This window comes from Carassius carassius, chromosome 21, assembly GCF_963082965.1.
Source record: "Carassius carassius chromosome 21, fCarCar2.1, whole genome shotgun sequence".
Classification (NCBI taxonomy): Eukaryota; Metazoa; Chordata; class Actinopteri; order Cypriniformes; family Cyprinidae; genus Carassius; species Carassius carassius.
This window is the reverse complement of record NC_081775.1, coordinates 24,071,626-24,098,449: the sequence shown is the minus strand read 5'-3', so window position 1 is coordinate 24,098,449 and position 26,824 is coordinate 24,071,626. Positions and strand designations below refer to the sequence as shown.

The 26,824-nt window shown below is 38.2% G+C and overlaps 2 protein-coding genes across 3 annotated transcripts in view; one reads left to right on the top strand and one right to left on the bottom strand.

The window, feature by feature from the left end:
• LOC132097943 (elongation of very long chain fatty acids protein 7-like) overlaps positions 1-26,824 on the top strand; it is a 343,464-nt gene that overhangs the window by 124,956 nt on the left and 191,684 nt on the right. The window lies entirely within an intron of this gene.
• Positions 1-26,824, bottom strand: part of faf1 (Fas (TNFRSF6) associated factor 1) — a 72,287-nt gene that overhangs the window by 21,660 nt on the left and 23,803 nt on the right. The window contains exons 7-13 of one of the 2 annotated variants that reach the window (XM_059503953.1): positions 24,729-24,837; positions 17,459-17,545; positions 10,778-10,873; positions 8,919-9,042; positions 8,768-8,831; positions 8,503-8,584; positions 846-1,000 (exon numbers count right to left, since the gene is read on the bottom strand). In XM_059503953.1, coding sequence (XP_059359936.1) covers positions 846-1,000; positions 8,503-8,584; positions 8,768-8,831; positions 8,919-9,042; positions 10,778-10,873; positions 17,459-17,545; positions 24,729-24,837 — 717 coding nt within the window. The remainder of the gene's footprint in view (positions 1-845; positions 1,001-8,502; positions 8,585-8,767; positions 8,832-8,918; positions 9,043-10,777; positions 10,874-17,458; positions 17,546-24,728; positions 24,838-26,824) is intronic. The other variant, XM_059503954.1, reaches the window with a different exon arrangement.

The window sequence follows — 26,824 nt, the reverse complement described above, 5'->3', positions numbered from 1 at the left end:
AGGTGTGTATGTGTGTATGAGTATGTCAGCGTATAAGGATGTGGGATTGTGTGCCTGTCTCTCTCTGTTCCCATTATGAATAGCTCCAGATGTTGTCCGCCTTTAATCTGTGGTAGAAAGACTCAGCTGGGGCAAAAAGCAGAAGGGGAGGGAGAGGGGCAAGGCTGGACTGAAGGAGCCCCTGCAGAAGCAGGTCACTAGCTGGTATTTCTCTCCCCGTCCACTCCGGAGGGAGGCCTTTAGGGTGAAGCCTACTGGAAGGAAAAGTAGAGGCCTGCTCAGAAGCAAAGCCTGCTGGGACCAATCAAGAATCCATCTGCTGCCTGACCAGGTTCTCTTCTTTTTTCTCTCTCTATTCGTTTCCTTTTCTGAACTTACATTTTTTCATCTCAAAAACAAAGCACATTTGAAACAGGGAAGACTGATTTATTTTTGCAATCTTGCAATACTGTTTTGGGCATAAGTTTCTATTACTTCTGAGGTCCAAAAGTTGCATTTGCCCAGCAACAAAATTTAAAACCTCTGTAATTGGCATCCTGAAATGAAGACATTCTGAGGAGTGTGCTCTATGATGGCTGTGTGTCTAACTGACCCTTTAGCGGGGCAGATTAGTGCAGATTGCCCTACCGGGGCCTCAGTGAGCAAACACAACATCTTTTGTTGAAGTCCTCTATGAGGAGAGAGAGTCAGAAGAGGAGAGGGGGGAAGGGAGGAATGCCTCTCATTAAGAGATCATCCATTTTGAGTGTGAAAATGCTTCCGATCCCCTCCGTTCTGGATGGTTTGACTGCCATTGTGAGTGCATGCGATGAGATGAAAGGAAGGAACATGCTTAACAGTGTTACCTGGCTTTATTAGCTTCTTTAGTAACGTCCCAGGCCCATGTGATGAAGTTCTGGCTGAGATATGACACTATGGTGTCTGCGCACATCATCTGAGAGCAGAACACATTACTGAGGACACTCTCGTCATTGTGGAGGTAGATGGCCAGCAGTTTTCTCTGAATGACAGAAGCACAACATATACAAACAGTTATATGCATCATATGAATTGAGATTATGGATATGATTCAAATTCATCTCTATGCTTATGGTTCCTCGACAATTCATTTAATATTGATGTTTTAGTGATTTGAAATGTAAAATAGAACAAATTTGTTATAAACAAATACAATGGAACAAAAATATTACAATATAATGTAATATATAATCTAAATAATATAATATAATAATAATGTAATATTTTAAAATTAAATAGATATATCTGTGTTATAGATGAGTAGGTATAAGTGGTATTTATGTAAAAGTACACTTGTGGTCAGAAATGTACATCTTGCAGAAATTGCAAAATGTTATTAATTTTATCAAAATAATTTGGATGTAAACTTTTGAGCAACAACTCTATATAGTTTTTTTTTTTTTTTGACCACAACTATATACACATTTTATGTACACACTCACTAAATAGATTAATTCGCATCAGGGGAAGAATGCACACTTGACAAAAAAATTAAAAAATTCCAAACCATTCAAATATCTGCACCAAATAAAGAGAAACATTCACCCATTTATAAACGAATACCCACGCAAGTTATTCCATTTCCACATCCAATTTTCAGAAAAAAAACTACAACATGAAAACTGAAGCCTCAATGAACAATTCACTACCTATGAAGCCAGAACCCATCTAATCTCGGCTCACTGATCCTCCATCAGACTTTCTGAGAGCTTTAAAGCCACTAATGCTTCACCAGGGTCCACGAGTAGAAAAAGACAGCAAGTGCCCTCCCTGCTAACCCTGAGCAAAGCAAACATCCAAACCAAATCAAACTGATGCAGGCTAAATCAAACTTTCTCTGAAAAACAAAAAACGAACAAATCGCTTTATTTGTTTTGCATCAAATGCCAGTGCCCTCCTTCCATCGTTGCAGGCTAGCACAGGAAAGCATCACTGATGTCGACCACATCCAAATCCACAGATATTTATGTCGTCAGATGAATGGCACGCGCTTGCATAACCCAGCAACTAAAAAAAAAAAAAATAAATAAAAAACACACGGACACCACCACAAACATGAAAGGTTTCACCAGACAAGGAAGGGGGAATAAAACCCACCGAATTACAGAACAACTCTGAACGTTTCCTATAGCTCTGACCTCCGACGGTTCGTCGAATACAGCAGGAGGTATTTCTCAACAGTCCAACGGCGGAAAAACAGAAAGCAAAGCAGTGAGGGAAGTGAAGAAGGGAGTGAACGGAGGAAAGTTGGGCTCTACAGAGGTGTGTATGGAGGGAGCGCTGGTGTGTTTGCACAGTAATTAAAGCTCTCGAATGAGCTGCACGGCCCCCGGCGGGAGAGAGCTCAGGCCTCTTTCACGAACCCGATTCAAGGCCCTGAAAAGATTAAACACTCACGCTGGGTAGACAAGCAAATGGGTCCTGGAGAAAGGGCGAGATTTTACTAATCAAAAACTAGAAGGGGGTGGATGAAAACGAAACATGAACTTTTCCACTCCTCTCTTGTAGTCTGTCCTAAAAATGACATGGCTGTTTCAGCACTGGCTGAGCGTATTCGCTTCGAGCTGCAAAAACGTTTTGACCTTTTGAGGCCTCTTAGATTTCACTGAAAAGGTGGGGAGAAGCTACTCTCGCTAATAACAGTCTTTGGTCAGCTCCCTCGTTTCACGCCCCTCCATTACCCACAGTCACTTCTCTCTACTTTCATCCCATTGTTTTCTCCTCCTTTCTTTCCCTCGTTTTTGTGGGGCTTTTCTTAGCCTGCAGGAATCAGCGCTCAGTCCAAATTACTGGGTCTGTTCTAAGGAAGAAACTGACCCAAAAGCTCTTTCTGTCACCTTGAGCTGTCCCCCACCTGCTCGGGTCGAGAATCCTGAAATGGTGAGGAGGAAAGGGTAAAGACGCGAGAGAAACATAGGAGGAGAGAAAGCTGATCTGTCCTGTGAGTGGGACAGTACTAACTTTCACACAGTTGTCTGAAAATGAGGAATTCCCAGGCTAACTTTGGACATGTGAGTCAGTGTTGCAGCACGACTACAAAGCATGTTTATCTGCTAAATGACGGCCTATTCACACCAAGCATCATGGCTGTTTGGCATGAAAAACATGAATGAAACAATGTACCACTTTGTAGTCCTTTACACAAATCAGCCATTATTTATTCAGATGCAAGTCATTTAAAAAAAAATATATATATATATATCATTCAGATATTGAAATTTGGACGATGATATGAAAATTTTATGCAAAAAGACGCATTTTTCAAATTGTTTGTCATTTAGTTGCATCAAACTTGATGTGAACATGCCTTGCAATTAAATTTAGGACATGCTAACCACCTTGAACAAAGCATTTGCAATTAGTAAAAGTGTCTAACAAATGTACAAAATACGGTTTGAAATGTAGTATTCCATAAAAACTGAAGCGAAATGCTATGAAGCACAAATCAAATCAAAGAAAGACACATTTAAACATTTAAAGTCAGCATGAAACGAAAATGTAAAAAAAAAATCCCAAATGAAACTTATTGATCTTTTTGTGAATGATTCATCCAAGCATGTTTCATTTTTAAGTTCGCAATTTTTGAATCAAAATGTTACAACTTGATCTTCCAGTTAAAAGACTGTTTTCGCCAGCCATTAAATATTAAATACAATCAATTGCAAGCTTGCATTTAGATCTGCCTCCATTCAATCAACAACCAAAGAACACAACCAAGTCACCTAAATTTCTTCTTTTTTAATAATCTACTTCACTTGGATGTACATCACAATGCAGTCTGCTTCTACTTCCATTACACTGTGAATTTATTAATGCGTTATCAATAGAGATTTTGGACCAATGAGATTTCACTGTGCTCGAAGCTACCAGTGTAACACTGCAGAAACAGAATTAAACGAGTGCCAAAATGTCCTTCTAATGATACTTACATCACATTATTTTTTAAGATGTAAAAAAAAAACAACAACAAAAAAAAAAAAACAGCTAGTTTTTACCTAATGCAGGGGATGGCTGCATAAAAGCTTGAGACTAGTCTTTCTTATGAGTTTTTCTTAAGAGTGGTCATATTTATTTTTTTTATTATTCAGTTAAATAAAAGCATTGATTAGTCTTAGTTGAATCCAAAAATAAAACTGATTTTGACCCTTTGGTGAACTGCTAGTTGGTCTCGTACTTAAGGCACTGTCTTAACATAAGTTTATGCAACTGGCCCCAATAGGACTCCTGGAGTCTGGTCACACTTCTACTGACTGAAAAAAAATCTAGATTTTTCTCTCAAATTATCGCCACCTGCTCGACTGTGAGAGTAAAGCTAGTTACACAGACGATCATCTTGTAAAAGTATTGTGAAAGGATGTTTTTAATTACAGGCAATGTGTATGTGCCGGAAGGGGGGAGAGATGGTGAAAGTGATCATCCTCTTTTGCCTATAGGAAAGCAAACAATGGGAAATGAGGAGTTCATATTACTGCTCTCTCTTGACCTGTAGTGGACTGCTTTAACAGATGGCACTTACAAAACAATAAGAGATTCTCCCACAAAAACTGAACAATAATCTAGTAATAATAATAATAATCTTGTTGCATAATTAGAGTTTAGCTTTAAAGGAGCTGTATGTAAGAAATCTATTTCAATTAATCATAAAATGGCCCTGATGTGTCACTAGACATTAAGAAATCATGTTCATTTCAAATACTTATATCACTGACAACAGTAGTCTGGCCAGGATATTGTCATTTAAAAAGTGGACTTGCAGCCCTCAACTGATGTTGATGTTGTTAATTTGTGTTTTGACCTGACGCGCCTCCCTCCACCTATCTACCAATCAAGAAGTCAGTTGTGTTTCGGGATCCGTGTTGCCAGCTTCGCTGTAACCTACCCTAACTCCAGTCGGATAAAAATGTCTAATGTTACTAAATCAAAAAGACCTCGTTATAATTCAGAAATTCGTCGTAACAAAGTCCGAAATAAAACCAGAATTTGTATTGGAGATGCTTTTGAAAGATGGAGACGGCTGAAAACGCAGAAGAATTTGAACACAGACGCCAACGTTGCTAATTTTCTCCTGGACAGGTAAGATTCATCTATGCTTGGCTAACTTGTACTTGATGTCAATGGACATTTCATATATTCATGACAGTCGAAGTTATGCATGTTTGTGCAAAGTTACATAACGTTAGCTCACATGGACGTATGCTAACATTAGCAATGCATTATAGGAGCCCGTTTCTCTGTCATTTTGCTGAGACGCTGAGGAAAACAAAATTAGCATGCCCATTATGGCAATTTGAAACGTAATTGAGACAGTAGACTAATGTTACCTCAGTAAAAATGATTCGTCATTTGTTCTTCACTTATATCGTTGACTAAGCTACACATGCTGCAAGTTGACCTGTATGACCATTGCTAATGTAATTTAGTTACTCTAACAATATTTACTGATGGAACTGAAAACAACCCTGTGATAGCCATTGGTGATATTGTATTTGTCCCACGTTATAATTGCTGTGGCAAATGTTTAGTTTCTGCTGAATCCTGCAGCTTATCTGGCAACCTCGAGTCAGGGGGTAGGGGGAGGGAATACACCGCTCTACAGTATTTTTATACTGATTGCAGTACCAGTTTTGGCCACAATCCTACATACGGCTCCTTTAATAGCTGCGTGCCTTGTATATGTAATATAACTCTTTAAGGGCCAGTCCACCCAGAAATGAAAATTCAGTCATTATTTAGTCACCCACATGTCGCTCCAAAACCCAAATGACTTACTTTCTTCCAGAGGACAAAAAAAAAATCTTAAATTTTGAAAAGGATGCAAAGGCACCATAAAAGTATAATAAAAGTGATTCACACAACTTGCGAACTATATTCCAAGTCATCTGATTGCTATGAAACAAACAGAATAATATGCAAGTCATCATTATTTATTCAAATATAACAGCAATTATAATCTTCTTTTCCAGTGAGCTTTGAAACATTAGGATCATTTGCCTCACAAGAAGGATTCGCTCATGAATCATACATTGTTACTTTTCCTGCGGATGTGCATGACTGACACATCAATAAATTATTTTGATCAATGTATATAGACAAGAGTCCATTTTCATCAGTCCTCCTGTTGGAAAGGCACTGTCAAGAACAAGTCTTTCGGGTGTCAGAAAACTCATCTATCTCTTTTCTTGCGGACTGAAAAATCACTTTGTCACGGAGGCTCTTCTATGAAGCTCATGCATGAAAAACCCATGAAGGGCGCGAAGAAGCTATGAATTTTGATGGCCGTCTTTATGCGGGTGGCAGAGGAGGGTTAGCGTGATTAGCTGGATGTTAAGGGGATTTGTGATGAGGCCTGTGTGCTGATGGGTGGCCTGACTCAAGAGTCTTCCACTTATCCTCCAGAGGACCTCCAGCATTTTCATTAAGGATGGATTGGGAGCATCTCCCACTCCAGAAACACTTCATCACATGTAGTGTTTTACTTAGTGATTAGCCTCTCAGGCCTATGAGAGAGGGGCACAAGTGACCTCAAAAAAATCCATCCCACACATGCACACGTGTAAAAATGTTTGAAGCCATGGCTAAACAACCTACACTTAACGAGAAGACCGGCTGACTGAAAGGAGGGGAGCACAGTGGTTCGAGCAATGGCCTGAGTAGTTTGAAATGGGTTTCTTGAATGCATACCTTTGAGATCCCTATTTTACTGGTCTTTGTTTTCGCAGTTCTATATGATGATGTTGGTATGCAGAAACTTCATCAGTGTTTCCCATTAACAGTCTAGACTTTCGCGGCCTGCCACAATCTAATCTTTCCTAGCACACTTTTGTATTGATAATGAAAATATTTTGTACACTTTTGATAATAAAATAACACGTTGAACTATTTCTTTGACAATGGATGTGTCAATGATACCAAAATAAAAAAATGTATTTAATTTAAATATGTAGTCTGTTATGAAGACTACATAACAGCACGTTTGAAGGAGAAGTGTGCACGTGATCAGCTGGTGTTCTGATGTTTTTACTTCACGGAGCATGTGCTGTGAGTTTAACATGCATTTGGGAATGCAACGGACCCCAGTTATGCATTACTTTCACATTTGAATAATTTCCAACATATCTGTGGTCATATGATTAAAGCATTTCACAAAATTGGCTAACAGCGGTGATTAAACCTGTACGCTTTACATTTATTTTACAGTATAGCTTTATAATAAATTATAGTAATATATTGCTGGCTTATGGATAATAATAATAATAATGAAAGTATTATTATTATATTATAATTGTTTGGCTTCCACTTTAATGTTTTTTTATTCTATTTAATTTGGTCACTAAAAAGGAGTGGGTGCTCTTAATTTTAAACTCTCAAAGTGTACCAGATTGAGGCACTAAAATTCAAAATAAACAAACATTTTAATCCGGGGGTGGCATCCCCTAGGTCCATCCCCCCATATTCTACAATCCCATGGGAAACACGTTACGTCATAATTAACTAATACCACAATGTAGTTTTTCACGTAAAATACGCTAAAAATATTTCATAAGTCATTTGGGACTTTGCTGTACCGGAACAACATTTCAGTTGACGGCGATTCACTTTTAGAAATATCTATTCATCTTTCATACTTTTTAATCAAAAGTACTTTTTAATGACGCATAGCTTAAATAAGTCCTGTTAAATCCTTCCTAAAGATAAATCCTCTGGCTGACGCCCAAAAGGAGAACAACTGCGAATGGCATACTAGAGAAGCGCACATGGATAAAAGAGTGAAAAAGTATGACCCGTGAAGAAAAACACTGACTGTCTGCAAGAGAGGAACACAGAAGGTCATCTCTTCTTCTTACATTAGTTTGTTTTTACTGACACACTGAACTGTCTCCTCGGGGGAGAGCGGCGGCCATATTGTGCCTGTGCTGAGGAGAGGAGGAGATCAGCTGGGCTGCAGGCAGGAAGCCATTCCAGCCCGCTCCTCATGCTCAAAAACCCCCTGAACATCTTGCTGCATCCTCCCAGTCTAATAAGACCGTAATCCACACAAGCTGTCAGTTGATACAAGCCTCCTTATGAGGACACAGCGGGAAAACCAGCGCAAAGCTGTTCTAAATAAAGCTTCAGCTGTTCAAATGGGAAATGGAAATTTGATGGGGATTTATCATGATGGGGGAGCAGTTCTGCCAATCAAATGTTTAGCATTGTTTATATACCTGAGCATCAAAAGAAATGTTAGAGATGTGACCTGGTAGTACATATGCTTATATGTGGGCAATGTAGGTTTCTAGAATCTGGCTCTGGTCATTTCCTGATCTCACCACCCACTGTTTTCCCAGTTATTTCCAGTACCACCTCCAACTGTCACCGTTAAAATAAAATAAAATAATCACTTATAATAAAAAAATAAATTATTTAATTAAAAAATACATTGAAATAAAATGATGCTATAAATTACTTATTTATTAATTGGTAAATTATGGAGGTTATACTCACATCTCTGGCTTTGCCGTAAAAGGCCTCTTGAGATGCTGCTTCCAAAGAGCCGATGTAGAACACAGGATGGCAATCGCCATATCTACAAAACATACATGCACAAACTGAGCAAATATCACACACAAATAAGCAAATACCGAATATCAGAGCAGCTATTTTCAAACATTAAAAACATCTTATTCAAAACCAGCAGTGCTGGAAAAATGTGTACAAGTTTTCTTTAGTGAAATTGGATAAGAAATGTTACTTTGTCCAGGGATCTCACCTTCTAGAAAATTCAGCAGTAAAGTGCAGTAAGGCATCACCCTCATTTTCACTGTTCTCTGGCACTGAGGGAAGAAGTATATCAATACAGATATCCAGTAAACAGCATTCTTTCATGGTCAACCCTGATGAAATGGCACAGTATAACTTACTCATCGGTGTCTTTTGAAAACTCGAGCTTCCCATGCCAAAGACTTCAGATTCATCTACACCAAACTCAGGTGCATCCTCGAAATCATCTCCCTCACTGTCACTGACCATGTGAACATCTGTGCACTGTAACACAGACAAAGAGGCAATTTCTTACAAAAAAAAAAGCCAATTTGTGTGACAAACCTAAAGATGCAAATTTTATCTGTGATCACACCAATGGGGATCATACCCAAAATGAAGGAACTTGAATATTTCTAAATTAAATTAATCCTTACATTAAAAAACTAATCTCTCTCTCTGTCTGTCTGTCTCTCTCACTCTAAACTGCTTCAGTGTCAACTGTGGCATAAATCCCTAGATTAGGCTTATACAATACAGACCAAAAGTTTGGACACACCTTCTTATTCAAAGAGTTTTCCTTATTTTCATGACTATGAAAATTGTAGAGTCACACTGAAGGCATCAAGGGCTATTTGACCAAGAAGGAGAGTGATGGGGTGCTGCGCCAGATGACCTGGCCTCCACAGTCACCGGACCTGAACCCAATCGAGATGGTTTAGGGGTGAGCTGGACCGCAGACAGAAGGCAAAAGGGCCAACAAGTGCTAAGCATCTCTCGGGGAACTCCTTCAAGACGGTTGGAAGACCATTTCAGGTGACTACCTCTTGAAGCTCATCAAGAGAATGCCAAGAGTGTGTAAAGCAGTAATCAAAGCAAAAGGTGGCTACTTTGAAGAACCTAGAATATGACATATTTTCAGTTGTTTCACACTTTTTTGTTATGTATATAATTCCATATATAATTCCACATGTGTTAATTCATAGTTTTGATGCCTTCAGTGTGAATCTACAATTTCCATAGTCATGAAAATAAAGAAAACTCTTTGAATGAGAAGGTGTGTCCAAACTTTTGGTCGGTACTGTATATTTAAAATGATGATAATATCAAAACCTATTTTTAAGTAAAATTACAATTTAAAAAAAATATATTAATCAATTATAAACTTTTTTTTTTATTCATAAACTGAATATTAATAATAATTCAACCATAAAAGGCCTCTTAAAGATTTGTTTCTATGAGAGGTTCTAAAATTACTATAAATCTTTTCTACTGTATATCAAAATGTTAAATCTAATTTCTAACCGTAATTTCACTGAAATTATATATTTGTGTTTATAATTGGGGGGAGGGGGGCAAAAGCAAAATAATTAAAAAAATAATAATAACTATATATATATATATATATATATATATATATATATATATATATATATATAAAAAAACAGAAATAGCCAAAAAAAATACCTATATCAGTGACTGCCCAATTACAATTCCATAAAGTATAGTAGTACATAAAATAGCTTCAATTTTAATTTTACATTGGGGACCAAACCTAAAATAAATGCGGAGAATGTAATTGTTGTCAATCTGTTGAAAGGTTGCCATCAAACTTGAAACACGGGCAAGTCTGGCTGCAGTGTTACGCCTGGCAACTCAACAGCGATCCCTGTGCCCACTACAAATTATTTCATCAATTCAGAGCGGGACTGCATTTCTACTCCAACAACGAGTTTCTCATTAAAGATAAAAATTGCAATCATTTATCCATTTTGGCTGAACGGAGCAGTCTAATTAAAAATCCTACAAAACATTAAAATAGCCAAAACTGGCACCACATGCTGGCTTTCCATATGTTGAAAAAAAAAAAAAAAAAAACAAAGACAGCAGAAATGAAATATATAAATGTAAACATTAAGAGAGAAACAGAACTTCTTCATGGTTCTCCTCTACAGGTAAACGACAGCAGCTTTGACACTGTTTGTGCATTGTATTGGTGTTGATGTGTGTTCTGCTGCACCTCATCTGTCTGTTCCACTGTGAGGGCAGGGGAAGATCTTCTGCTCACAGTCAGGTGGTGGCAGGGGTAACTGATTCCACTGGAGGCCAGAGTCATCTATGCGAGCAAAAAAAATATTTATTAGACATTTTAGCATTGTTTTCCCAATCTTTTTGTTGTGTGTAAAACAAAACACCCCTTTCGGTTAATGGAAAAGACCACAGAGTCATCATAACTAACGTTTATGAAGTAATCATTTTGGTTTTGGAACATCATAAGGAGCCAGCGATGATAGAATTATTGGGTGAACTATTCCTTTAAGATAGCATTTCCCAGTAAAGTTTGCAAAGACCATCGGTATTCATCTACGCATGGTTTCTCTGGCTCATGACAGAGGTACTGGTGTGTTTGGCTCTCTAAAGAGCATCACATGCAGCATACGGTGAGCTGCTGGTGAAGGCCTGAGTACCTCATTAACTCTCAGGCTAGAGTGGAAATGTCAGCAGCACTCCACACTACAGGGACTCATTACAGACCAGCCCCATACACACACTCATAACTCCCACAGAGGTCTATTCTCTCGACCCTTATCTGACATTACCAATTACACACTATAATCACAGTCTGTTTTTACATATTTATTTGCAATACCTTAATGACCACAGTGGTCTATACTTTACAACAACAGTAATGATAAACATTTTTCAGCTCTAAGCCTGTATTAAACTGGTCTAAAGTAGCAAGACAGACACACAAGAAGAAATTCAAACACAAGTAGACAAAGAGAAAATTGATACCTGACTGCAGGGGGCTCTTTGTGCTCTTTTACCTTCATGTGTTTTAGAGAGATTTTTGGTTCAATTCAAGCTATATTTATACCAATGTATCACCTACTTAAGTTATTGGTTCTTCCATTTTTGATCTACTTATAAATTGCATCATTAGGTGGAAATCAAACAAATTGCACCCAATAACACCATTTACATATTACCATTTTAAGCTTAACAAATTTGAGACATATCAAGACCGATGTCCCATCTTGGTATAAATAAAATAATAATAATAAAAATAACAGATTATGTCTAAAGAAGCTTTGGTTTAAGCACCGTAATATCCCATAATGCAACTCAGAGAGGATTTCAGAATGTCAAGTACTTTAACTGGGCGCTAACTCCCCCAAAACACACAAATACACAAGACACTCTCTCTTTTTTTGTGATGGCCCACACAGAGAGAAGAATCACAGTGTTTCTCTTCTATAAGGACTAATTAAAGACAGACTGTCTGTACAGAGAGACAATGTACAGTACTGTTGGGTGACACAAACAAAAGCACTGTCCAAAAATCAGACATGTTCTTTTTGCAAGAGGATCAGAGAGAAAATGTAGAACTCACTAGGGAAGAAATCATAGGGAAGAAAGGGTAAACTGTGCCACTACTGAAGGTGCCTGTGCAGTCATAATAAAGTTTTCCATAACTCTTTATCCAACCTAAAATATTGTAATATTAATAAACTTTTTGATGCAAACCTCCACATACCAGGTTAGATCATTGGGTTGGTAAAGTTGTCTTATCCTGAATAGACGTTGATATCCCAATGGTTAGTTTTGAATATTTAAGGATAGTTCACCCAAAAATGCAATTTCTGTCATAATTTACTCAAGCTCATGTTGTTTCAAACCTATGACATTTTCATAGTTTCTGAATTCCAAGCAACCCTGATCTCTCATGACTTTTAATTAGACGACCAAAAATAAATAAAAATTACAAAAACACATCTATACAAAATAAAGTCATAAAGGTTTTTAATGACATTAAGCAAGAATTTTCATGTTTAGGTGAATTATCCCTTTAATGTGCTCATAATGATTTTTTTTTTCAGTTTAGTTCTCATAAATAGTCAGGAAAGTAAATATTACAGTACATATACATAGTAAATAACCGTTATCTAATAAGCTAAATCCTGTTTTCCATGATTTCACACGTGGCACTTAAAAGTCACAGGTAAGTGGTGAAACTTCCATGTTCTGACCCTATTGTCTAATGGTATGAGTGTGTCTGGTTGCTTAGCTGTGTGCGTGTTCAGAGCCTCAGGCTACAGGGGAGAGGTCACCCCCTCATCTTTCCACACCTCCCTCTCCACCTCCAAACAAAGAACAAAATCCTCCTCTTTTGGACCCCTTTCATTAACACTTGCATTAAAGCCCATAGCACTGAGCACCATGCAATAGAGGAATTCCATTCCATTTTCTCTGACCTCATCTTAGAGGACTTCTCCATCTACTATCAACTTAACACATTTCGCTGGCCAACTTTTACTTCTCCTCTTGGATGTTTTCAGCTATCTGTTGTCATTCTTTATCGCTCAGGCTGTGAAGGAGATAATTACTGCTGACAGCTGCTCTAGTCGTCCGAAAGCCCCGAGCTGCACCTTGTGTCTGCCTTCTTTGATAGATGAGGACAAGAGAGCTACAGAGCGCGGAAAAAGCGAGAGAGTGTGGAGTCCAGAAAAGAAAAGAAAAATAAGAAGCCCCACCCTAAACACCTGTTGGACCCTTTCAGGCTGGGGTTTGAAGAGGTGTCAGTCTTGATTAAGATCTAAGGTCAAATAGTGTTTAAAATGCCCAGTGAACCTTTCAGAACTAAGCTCTTTGAGAAAAAAAAAAGTGTGAATAGGCTAGGCGATGTTTTGTTTTCACCTGTTTAAGGTGTAATCTGTAACTGCTACGATTTGCCTGATGCCGCATGGCAGACAACAGCAGATGCCTCTTACAATAATAAAACGTTATAATTCTGTAGTGCAAAACTCAGTGTCACAATAGTGATACTTTAAAACTAAAATATTATTTGAAATACTAAAAAAAATAGTAACTGACATGTCCAATCTTTGATAAAAATGAAGAAAAAAAAGCTAGTAATGATAAATTTATATGCATTAGATAAATAATTTTCATTTATTTATTTATTATGTTATATTTACTTACATAAATGTGCATGCATATATGTATATACATATACTTTTATATATGTGCAAAGATGAAAAAGGGTTTAAGAATAAAAAATAATAAGTGTATAGCAAGTTTTCGGTTTAATTTAATTTTGTAAGTTTGTTTCTGTTTTTCAGAGCAATAAATAAATATACACTTTTCCCTTATTTACAGAAGACACCCACTAAAATGTCATTCAGTGTAACATTCTTGTCAGGCATATTTACAACAAAAAACTATTTATGACATTAAAAGACTAATTACTTTCACCCCAAATATTAATTAGTTGTAATTTTACATTTTTTTTATTTACCACTATCCTAGGTCTTACCCATCTATCAGTAAGATTGTTTTTACTTAAAATACAATAAAATGTAATATGCTCCCTTACAATAATAAATAATCATGATGTTTGAATTTTTGATGCAGACATTTTAACGTCTTTGACCCATATATAACTTTAAATAATAAAAATAATAATTTAAAAATGAGTAATGTTTATTTACAGTTCTCTAAATTTAAATAGTTTCCAAATCTATCATGCAGGGTGAAAAATGATGATAGATCACCACTACCCACTGATAAATATGACATTGGCATAGTCAGCAGGGTGTTGATCTAAACATGTATAGCATGCTTTATGTCAGTCGGCCCCATTAAGGCACAGGGAGTGGAGATCAACAGCAAGGTGAGGATTCTGAAGACAGAAGATTGGCAATATAAGAGTGTATATACCTCTCTCTCAAAAACTTCACCTGCAGACAGCAATCTCACAAGGGGCTCTGTATGGGCTTAAAGCTGAGCCTCGTCGCTACGGCAACCAGCGGGCCCAATAAGCCGCCTCCGCAGGTCTGTGACGCTGAAAGCCCATAACAGCCATGGGCCACGGAGACCCTCAGAGAGCAGCAGCAGTAATACATTAGCAAACACCGAGAAACACTGGATAAATGTCAGCAATTAAGGGGGAAAAGACTCTAATAAGGACGTTCCAGGAGTTGTCAATCATTCCCATAGGTGCTCCATGAGGTTGGCAGTGAAATAAGAAAAGAGCTCAAAAGAGTTTTGGCTCAGGATGTGTGTGTGTGAGAAAGCAGACTCGGAGGTGGGAAATGGACCAATTAGAAGCCTAAATTAAGAGAACAAATAAAATAAACAAGAACATGAGCTACAATTTGACACTGGGACATTTTAAATGATAGCATCAAGGGAACAGTGCAGAGTCAATCAATCTTTAACACAATAATTTTTTTTCAGATTACTAATTTTACATAAGCCATGAAATAAATCTTCAATAGTAAAACTAAATGATGAACTGGCATTATTTACATAAATCATCGGTAATCTCCAGAACACAGTAGGATTCAACAAAATGAAATGAAAAATGTAGTGCAGCCTAAGATCGGGCAGAAAAGATATCGAAGTTTGGGCAGTTAATGCCAAACACAGCCTGCAAACAGCAGTCCTCAAGTGGCCTGCCATATGAAGAAGCCTGTGTCAGCCCCTCAAACACACCACACGCATCCCGACTACACCCACTCAAACAAACAGGGGCTAAAACATGACTATGGTAAACAGCCTCCTTTGATTTTAGACACTGCATAGGGACGTCAAGACAACTGCTAAGATCCACCCACAGATTCAAAAGGCATAAAAAGGTACGCTGATTTTTACACTGTAATCCCTTTCTCCCCGGAGACAAATTTACAATACGAATCACAAATCCAGTTAAAAACACACTGTTTAAATGTTAACTGGTTAAACAGTTTCACTGCAATAATGGATCAAAATCAAACCATATTTTCTTAATTTGACTCCCTGACAGTAATACAAAACATGAATAAAGAATATACACTGAGAGCCAAGTATATGTTCTGACTTCCCTCTGAAACTGATTAATATAAATGTCAATCCATTTCAACAGTACAAAAACCTTTCACTAGCTCCTTCAAAACTAATATGCTTAAAATCTTGGTTGGCGAAATGTAAACTGACTACTGATCAGTTTTCCATTTTTCACCCTTATGAGGTGGAACAGAGCACAGAGAGACTTCGTCGTATATGAGCAAGCCAAGGGTAATGAAAGCATAGTGGAGTAGGCATTGACTCAGACTGCTGGTAAATGTATTTCTAAGCCTGGGCTGTCATGTTTATTGGTACAAATCCCAGGAGATGAGGGAAGGTTAATGAGATACGCGCAAAAAACGGCCTGCCTGCCATGCGAGAGCTTTGCTCAGCTAGGCATTTCAATAAGGACCGGGGGCCATAAATAAGACTGGTGCTTTAATAATATGTCCCTCCCTATAAGCCAAGACGACTTGAGGTGAAAAGCTGGTCTGTGGCCAAGTGCATGATGATTACCACACAATATCAATCACTGCTTTGGCATTAACGGTTTAACATGCCTTAAAGAGTATTCATGAGCGGTGCCCTCTTCATCAAAAAAAGAACAAGATTGTGGGTTGAGGTCTTCGGTGAGTGCACTTCAGCCCTGAAGTGGCCCGACTCAAGTGGGCAGTCTGTGGTGAAAGGGTGTAATTCAGTGACCTTGTGACTGTTGTGCTTTTTGCTAAAGGACGAAACGATCTCTCCAACCGCCCTTTTAACAATATAAGCTAAATGCAATGGGTGAAATACATGAGCCATACAAATGCACACTGAAAATAAACAATGCTGTCATTGTTAAAGAGCTCTGTGAAACACTGCTCATAAACCTACTGACAATGGGGTCATAGTCTTTTGTTCTAGTACTCTCAAATACTAAGTAGTCACAGGGTTTTATGCTTTATTTTTTTCTTTAAATAGTGGTGACCAAAACCATATTAATAGCTTCAGAAAAAAATAAAGCGGTCAGATACATTTTACTCTTTTGAAAGATGACAATGCATATATGGAAGTTGGAGGGAGGGGGACTTTCAACACCTGAAACAAACAGTGCTCACAAAACAGGTTTGTTCATCAGGCCACTCCCTTTGAAATTATACTTGCCCTAAATTAGGCACCTGACAGCAAATGAAGACACAATGACAAGCATAGACCTAAGAAACACATGGTTAAAAACACAAGGGCAATTTCCGTGCTTAAATGGTCAGTTGCACAATGACTAGTGAAAAGTAAAGAAAAAGTTCCCATGGTTATTGTACAGATGATTATCGTGGATGTCTAAGCTGGGACGTGGGGTTCCTCAGGGTTCGGTGTTAAGGCCCTCTCTGATCACAGTGAACGAGCCGTACTGAAAGGCTGGGAGAACAGAACAGGGCGAGAAAGGTCATTGACCCCCCACTACATGAGCTGTAATGTCCACACAGAGAGGACAAGAGAGAGGAGCTGCTGTGTGACATCTTAATTAGTACCAACATCTTACTTTCACATTGGGTGATGCTTAAGCCACTACAGAAAAGAAGAAACTATTCTATTCAGTTTGTCTAAACTTCCATAAGAAACCTGTTTCCTTACACTCCTAAGGCACAATTCTTATCATGTAGTTTGTCATTTTACACTGAAAGTAAAAATGCAACAATTATAGCAGTGCAGGATTTGGGGCCAGTGAGATATACATATATATTAGTGACACTTCTACTAATCTTAATTTACAATTTATTCTCTATATTATAATTATTAAATCTGGGCAGTTTTTATTTAAACTGGAGCAAAAGGCAGGTGCACAATCGTCACAGGATTAAAAAAAAAAAAACTAAAAGAGAGAGTAAAAACATACCGAGTCATCTGAGGCAGAGGCAGGCCAGCCATCCCACTGTTGATGCCGCACAGGGATGTTTGTCAGGTCTGAAATGTTCCTTTTCACCTGAGATATAAACATACAAAATTAGATAACAGGTACAAGAACACAACATAATCCACAAACACATCCAAGTTTATTTAACAAACAATACCAAACAACACTTTGTTTAGACACTATCACAACACGACGTGTACCTACAATTTTAGCTAAGATATAAGTGACTGTGATGGGAGGGAGACAAGGCAAGTAGTGGAAAAAGCTCCGTGTTCTAAAAAAATTCCACAGATGCCTATCCTAAACCCAAAGCCAACAGCCCTTCACTCGAAAAATGGACAGTATTTCCCTTCTGCTATTCACCCCTGTGTAACTGCACTTAATAACATTGCGTGCATTTAAACAGTTGATGCTCCTATGCCGCTGTTGGTTTAAAGCCCAACGCCAGGCTGATGTGCTGAGGACGGGGGTGATCAAAGCAGGCGTCACCCAAAGCGGGATGGGCCGCGGATTCTAGTGCATTATCCCCAGAGAGTGCACTACCCTGCGGCGCTAGATACAGAGGCAGAGAAAACTAGCCATTGTGGCGGAAAGCCCTCATAGCGCATGGCCAAATCCCACCGCCAGCGCACTGAGTGGACATGTATCCTCTGCCAGACTGAGGACTCGTGCCCACGGAGGCAGAAACGATGGCTTGCAAGATGCTTGTGAAAACAAAGGACATGAAGCAGGGTTGAAAGAGATTTAAGGGTTAAGAGTTCGTTAACAGATACAATCATGACATTTCTGTTGACAAAATATTACCACTAACAATATGAATATTTATGGATGGAATAATAGAGGGGTCGTAACCAAAAATATGCCAGCTGATTTGATATACTTTTATATTTTATATTTTTTCAAGACTTCAGAAATTAAAATGATGAATACTCTTATGTTATTAATACTTGTACTATGTCATGTCAATAATTAAGCATTTTGTTGGGCTTTTAGTTCATGATGATAATAATAACTGGATTTAATTACAAAAGCATTCGTTGACTCTTGAGCAATTTTGCTAAACTAAAAAAAAATTGGTAGAAATGATTCTCTCAGAAACTGCACATAAATTTTACTAAAAAATAAATAAATAACCATTAAATTAAACATTACATTTTGAAGTAGAAAAAAATCAAAGTAATTTCTACTAAAACAGTCTACTTAGTCTATTTATAAACTACAAAATGGAAAATCTGTGTTCTGAAGCAAAAACTATTTAAGAGCACTGCATTCATTTACAGAGGATATTTATAAGGATACAAGGATGATTGAAAGGCTTTCCATACAGATAGAAAAGTTTCTTTTTTATGTTTCAGTAATATAGACATATAAAGAACCATGGCTGAAGATATCTTCTTTACCATTTTGGTAAGGCAAAAACTCAATAAAGGGAAACAAATTCAGATATTGACAACATCAGCTTGGTTGGCTTAAGTCGGAGACTCTACCATCACACACACACACACACACACACACACACACACACACTCACACTCACACTCTCAAACATCAACAAGCCCACACACTGGGCTGTGCGTTTTTCTTATTGAAGCGAGCAAGGGTCAGCTGGGTTGGCCAATGTTATTACAGAGTGTAATATCTGTGTTTGACCAGAGGGCTACAGGGATTTGGCCGCCCAGGCCTGACCGGCAGGCTGCCGTAAACACCGGCTCTTGCCTGTAATGAACCGTTTAGGGTCAAATGGCACCACAGCCCAAGAGAAAGTAGAAAGTAACGCCATCACCAAGGGCCAGACAGAAGCATTTAGCTGCTATAACAAATCGGCCCTCTGCGAGAATCTGATATTTCCCCACTTTACTTCATTGGGTCTTTTTTATGAGCACTGCCCTACTGTCAATATACCTATACCACTCGGTACTTCAGCCAGACTTCATCCCATCTTGACAAACATCCAAAGAGAAGCTATTCACTGTTATTTGACTTCAAAACAGATTTAGCTATATTGGAAGGTGAATTCGAAATTCGCTCTTGGAGAATAAGAAAAGAAAATAGCAAATAAAACCCCACTGCAAACCTGTCAGTTGAAAAAGGATTTATAAAAGTTCATCAGAGGTGACTTGTTGGGTGAAGGGCTTTTTCTGCAACTACTGCAAATTATAAATGACTTAAAAGGAGAAAGCCCCATACTGCTGCAATATTCACAAACACTAGTGTCATTACCTATTCATGAGCTATGAATTCCTCCTCTTAGCAGTCAGGGGTCTGCAAATTAAAGCCAACATTACCCAACTAAATGAGAAAAAAATATACACGGGAAGGATAAACAAACAAATCCACCGAATAACAAGTTTATTTACCACTGATTTCCAAGAGAAAGTAAAGAGAGTTTGAAGATGTTCGGTAACGGCTGACATTTGTTCTGCCTTGCCCAAACTGCTGCCCATAAGAAAAAATGAGGTTTGATTAAACAACGAAGGAAAAGACTCCGTCCTATTAAACCCAGTTCTGCTGACATTTCATTTTAAATGTCACAATAGAGTTTTTAGCACCAGGGAACAGACATCCACTGTTAAAAGGAAGAGGGGGGGGGGGGGGGCAGAAAATGTTGACATTATATCAGAAAATGTGGGAAGATCTCACGGATAAAGACATTTCAGCTGCCAGGATTATATTCTTAAGGACTGCATGTAACAGCGCCTTTCATTTAAAAATGTTTTCTTTCATTCAGATACGTATGGTTGTCATAGAAGATAAATATTATATATCTTCCTCAGAACAAACAAATCCACGGTGTCAAAAAAAAATCTGCTTTAGAAGATGGACTGCACAAAATTTACAAAGATAAAGAATGGTATTTGAGAATGAGATAAAGAAATTAAAATGCATCTGTGTATTGCTGCCCCCTTATTGACGGAACCTAAATTGCAGAGTTCGATTTGAAGATTAATCTACTCTTTTATATGCAGCATTTAATAAAAAGAAAAAAATATATAATTATCAATTAAACAATCTAAAACATTTTAGTAAATTCAGCAAGATTATTAATATCTTCATATAAAAAAAAAGATTAGTCAAAGTGCTAAAAAAAAATCATACAAAATTAAATGACTTAGACGCCAATAAACACTCTTGTACACTCTCCCAGACAAATATGCGTGCACACACACACACACACACACACACACACACACACACACACACACACACACACACACACACACACACACACACACACTTTAATGATCCAATCTTTCTAAATGCCAAGTGCTGGTAATCCTTGGCTGGAGAGAAATCAAAGAGAAGAAAAGGTTGCTGTTAAACAGTCACAAGCTCTTCAGCACCAGATGCCTTTCATTCACACTCTTTTACGCTCCATCCTTCTTTTCTTCCTCTGCGTTCATCTCTCCAGCTGCGGAGAGAAACGCTGTGGGGCCAGCAAAAATCCCTGGGACGAGTTGTCTGGTCACGGACGGCAGAGCCCTATCGGACGGCCCTATTCTCCCTGCCACTTTCCTGACAAACATTTGCTCTGAGGCTTAAGCATGGCCCCGAACTCGGGTTTGGGAATGCCAATCAGAGGAGGAGAGCAGGGCCCGGGGCCGAATAGTGGAAGGGTACGTTCCCTGGGAGCCTGGAGGCAGAGCGAGAGCCTTTGGCAAAGACAAACAACGGGACAGCACTGAGGGACTCTCTTCCCTCTCTCTATTGCTGCTCCTATTGATATGCACATGCAGAAAAGCATCGGCTGGTCTTCAGCAAAGACAAAAGATGAGCAGAAAAAGAAAGGCTGAAGAGGAGCCCTTCCATATGTGGCTGCGAGGGGGTGAATGGTGAAAAGTAGAGAGAGGGGAGACTGTGAGAGCTCTCTGTTGCTGTTTTGTTGCATTTTCACACAGGCCTTCAGTTTTAGGGCCACAACTGTAAAACAAAAACTTTTCTCACTTGTTAGTAACTTTTTCTCAACGAGACGTTCGTGAAGAAATGCGGTGGATCCCATTGAGCTTTTGTTTCTCGTTCACATGTTTATTTTCTGGTATTTTCGGGCACAAAAGCCAGCACTTGGACACATTAGATAAAAATGTTCCCATCCGAAAAGAGGGAAAATCTTCCTGTGGAGCCAAAGTAACTAATGAACTCTCCAGCTAACTAAACCAACTCAGAGAGAGAGACGTGCAACCAATAAGGTGTTCTCTAACAAAAAATTTTTATATTGCACGCAATTTGTTTCTCCTTAGAAAACAAATCTACTCCATCTCCCCCTCGTTCTCCATCTTAGGAAGAAAGAAGCAGAATGTCTGAGGATCAAGCCAGTCGGGGACACAGCAGCCCGTTTGATTCAGCTTTGTCCAGTCACTCGCTCCCCTACCAAGCCAACAGCTTCGCTTCCTGCTTCTCTTTTCTCTACCCTGCGGGCTCTACTCTCCAGTTGTTGTAATCCCAACAGAAACACTTAAGGTTCACAGTAGGTGCTCATCAAAACCATCTGCTGAGGGAAAGAGAGTGCTCACCCATCTCACTTTAATCTCTTCAATTAGCACCATTACAAACCTGTCAAGTAGTCTGATTACTGTAATGGTGACCAGTGCCATCAAGGCGGCAGTTTCCCCGGGAAAGAGATTCTGGGACTGTGTGGACAAAGCCGAGGTGGGGAGAATCAGTTCTTCAGTTAAAAACAAAAGAACTAAATTATCAAAATAAATATGCTCCCGAGGCTTTTAAATCTTTTTCAGTCACACGCAGTAAAGATTTCAGAAGAACAATTTAAAGATTGGGACAAATGGATTATAAGGTTTATTTGGGAAGGTAAAAAATCCAGAATTCGATAAAAACACTTCAGATACCTAAAGAGAAGGGAGGCTTGGCCCTCCCCTCCCTAAAAGACTATTATATAGCCGCCCAATTAAGACCCATCGTTTGCTGGTTTAACCCAAGCTACGAAGCTAGATGGAAGCAAATTGAACTTTCCCTTTTCTCAGAAGTACCAGTTCAAGCAGTAATTGCAGATGACAACCTATTAAGGGCCCATATAAGTAAAGGACATCCGTGGATTACTACTACACCAGAAATATGGGCCACAGTAATCAAAAAATGTGAATTGAAAGAAAATACTGAGGTGGTGTGCATATGACACAGAGTATACACCTAATACTTTAGATGAAGTGTTTAAGAAATGGATTAAGAAAGGAGTAACAACATATTATTCTATTACAAATAATAATATTTTCTTAATCTTTCAAGAATTTAAGAATCGGTTCAAGTTGGGTAATCATGATTTATTTAGATACTTTCAGATAAGACACCACTTTAACACAACAGTGCATAAGAAGGGGATTTGGGAATAAAAATGAATTTGTGAAGATACTCTTGTCTGCATTTAAGGCTATTACAACTAATGAGATTGTTTCTAAATTGTATTATTGTCTACAAAACCACAGACCAGAATCCACTTCTTATGTCAAAAGAAAATGGGAGAAAGGAGGAGACATGTCTATAACGGAAGAGGCTTGGTTAAAGCATTTGTAAATCCCAATGGAAAACCACAGGCTCTCACCATTGGAGGCTATTTTCCTGGAAAAATTTAATTAGATTTTTTTATTTCACCAGCTCAAAAATGTTATAGTGAAATAGGATCAGGATGTTGGAGACAATGTAATTCAGAAATAAGAAATCATCACCATATATTTTGGGGCGTGTCCAGTCATTCACACATTTTGGAAAGATGTACACAGGACATTAGAAGCTATATTAAGGATCAAAATTCCATTTCAGTTTCATGTCTTATATTTGGGTAATCTGGATTTGCATAAAACCAATTATATTTACCTATGGAGAATATTTCTGGTTGCAGCTAAAAAGGCTCTTACACGCAAAAGGCTTCAACCTACATCACCAACTATAGAAGACTGGAAAGCAGTTGTAATTGAAATATATAAGATGGAAATTCTAACCTTTTTTTAAAATTAACAAAGCAAAAAGGGATTCTGCTGTGGAAAAGATGGAAGGAATTTGTGGAAAACTGAATAATTATATAATAGATGTAAATAGATGTAATCATAGATTACATCTATAGAATTACATTAACTAATTCAGACTTATATAGTGTATGAAACGGATGAACTACTAAACAAAACTTACTCAAAAATGAAACATGAAGATGAATAAATAAGGACATCATTTTAATTTCAATGGTACTTTTCTTTTTGGGAAGAAAGTTCTGACCCAGCAGTTAGCAAGTTGACAAGTAAAAAAAAAATTAAAAAAAAGAAAGAAAAGAACATCACAGATGTCTGTTTCTTCAAAACGGCACTGCACTGGCCCAACATGACTCCCCCAGCACTGAAGGAGGGGTTCAAGTGGTGCTGTCAGTCCACAGGGAGCTTGTTACACTTGACGTGGTGTGTGCTACCTGCTGTGAATAATTAATGGAGCCATTTCCAGAAAGCTGTGTGTAGGTTACTGGGGCAGGCTGAGGAGAATGTGAGGGACTCAGGGAGGGGTCAGTGTGTGTACAGAATGGAGCGTTTGGGTTTTGTGTCCCACACAAACCAACCTTAAATACAACACAGTGTAGTTAAAAGGAAAGTGATGAAAAGAACAGGTCTGATGGGAGAGGGAAAGGAGCTGATGAGCCACAGGGGGGTTTAAGCTGCTCAATACGGAGTGCTGGTTATTGCAGAAAATTTTATGAACAGAAAGACGCACAACAGACAACAGTCTTCTAGAATATTAAACTCACCTGCTAAATAAAAATTAGGTTTAATATCTGATTGTTGTACTACATATGCAATATATATTTGAATATCTAAATAAAATTAGTTTTGAATACATTACAATGCAGAAAATGTGCCTCGAAATACAAAACAATGTGAATCTCAAGAATCACAGGAAACTGTATATGATGGGCCCATTCTAAATGTATTGGTCACGTGACAAAATGTACACATAGCTTCACCCAAAACACACAGTTGTGACATTTTGAGGCAGTCCTGAAGTTAGTATTTCCATGGGCATTGTGGAAATTTTGACTGGGAGCTAATTAGCTTTGTCTCAACACAGGCCTTAATCATTTCCAGTACAATGAGGACTATTATTTTAGCATGTAATAATTAAATTGATGCCCCACCACAGAAATCAGAGCAGTTTTAGAGAACACGGGCAGAAACACAGTGGAGAGACAGACAGACAGCAGGTGTACACAGACAGACAGACAGACAGAGGGGCTAGGTGACAGACAGGTGTGCGGTTGGCTCACCTCCTGGATGGTTTTGCTGGCGGGGAAGTTGAGGCTGTAATCTCTCTGTGCTTCACGGTGGCTAATGATGAGCAGGTAGTTCTGATTCGACAACCCTTGCTGGGCACTGCTAAACGGCAGGAAGGGGGAAAAAAGAGAAAGAGGGGCGTTAGAGTTCAGCGCTGGACGAGTCAGGGCTCGTCTATGTCTCCCCAGGGTCTCTGAGCTCTGACAAGCCTGTGTTACCCCACTGCTCTGCTTGGGTAGGGGGAGGCCAGGGCAGAGCCAAAGAGCTACAGCATGGGCGCACACCAGCACCAAGGCCATCTGGAGATATCGATTGGGGCTAAGAGGTGTAAACGTCACACAAAAGGACAAGAGGGCTTGTGCCGCTCGTCCGCTCCGCCGTCACACTGACCTCAGATCGGGTTTGAGATTCATGGGAGCCGTGGTGCTGAGCTGTAGGAGAGAAGGCCTCATCTGATGACAAACGATGGGGGTTAAGTAGCGCTTTGAGCAAATGCTCCGTCTGTGTGTGTGAATATGAATCAACAGCTTAGAGGCGAGCCTGCCGGCTAATCAGGGTTCGAATGAAAGCAGTCAGGAAGAGGAGAGTCTGGGAATTAATATGTAACGCACACATTAATTATGCAACCAGCGCCTTAATCTGAGGAGCTTTGGACAAGCTTATGTTAACAGAGGACCAAATTTACTGTAATGGCAGCTTATTTACATTGACTAAAACTGTGAAATCAATATGTAAATGTAATGTTTGTTGTAGCTAACGATGAAGATTGAAACGGTGGCCTAGGAGAGTAGAATGCATATGCGATGCTGTGGAGAGTGGAAAAACAGAGTCACGAATACAAGTTGTGGGGGGGGGGGGGGGGGTTAATTGGGGTATCAAGACTCTCACCAAATAAGAACGATTTGGAGACATTTTGCATACTGATACAATATATTTGCATTGACTAAAGTGCATAACAAACTAGGGTATGGGTAAAAAATATTGATTTAAAGATTAATAACAATCTAATATTGATCCTTAAAATCCCTCAAAATCAAAACCTTGTTTGATATATTGCTATCCAGTGTTTATTATCTGCTATATACTACTAGCAATATAGAAGCAGCTTATCTAAGTAATTTAGCTTATTTAGTGTAACTGTACTATTTCTAACTAAAGTAATACTGAATCGAGTGCGAATCAGAATTGTGAACTTGCAGATCACAAATGAATTGAAGAGTTTCAAAAGTATCCCTCTTCAAAAGTAGAATTGTACATTTTTAAAGTGTTTAAATTACAATTATAATAAATGTTAAAACAAAAGATTCTTATAACAAAATACATTCCATATACATTTTTAAATATATAAAAAAATAATCTTTTAAACACACACAAATTTATTTTTTATATAAACACAAACACACATACACACTTTTTTTAATACACTAAAAACTGTATTTATTATGAAATATTATTACAGTTTAAAAAAGTTTCCTATTTTAATATATTTTAAAAATGTTTAATATTATTATTATTATGTTTAATATTTTTGTGAAAACTGTGATACATTTAAATTTTACATTCCTTAAATGTAGTTAAAAGTTGAAAAGCATTTCTTGGAAACACAAATATGAACATTATAAATGTCTTTAATGTAATTTTCAATTAATTTAATGTGCCATCACTGAATAAAATAATACAAATAATACAAATAATAACAGTGTGTTTGTGTATGTATATATATATTTCAAAAAGCGAAACGCATTGTTATATAAAAAGAATATACATTTATACAGAACTCTGGGTTTGTCCCACTTAAGATGGTGTTATGAAACTGTGGGGTAAAAAGTCAGCAGCAAAGTAGAACTTTTCTCTCCAAGGAATTAAAACTATGTGAAATTTCCTCTCACAACAGATCTCCAGCATAAGGTTCATCTGTAGGAGCTTAACCAGGTTCAGCCCTCTGTGGTCCCAACAGCACCTGGAGCTGACCCCCCCCCCCTAAACTCGCCCTAAAAGCTTCTCCACAGCATCAGAGGCACTGGAAATAGAATGTCACTGGCTGCTATAGACAAGAAATAAACCACTGTGTAAATGAAGAGCAGATTGG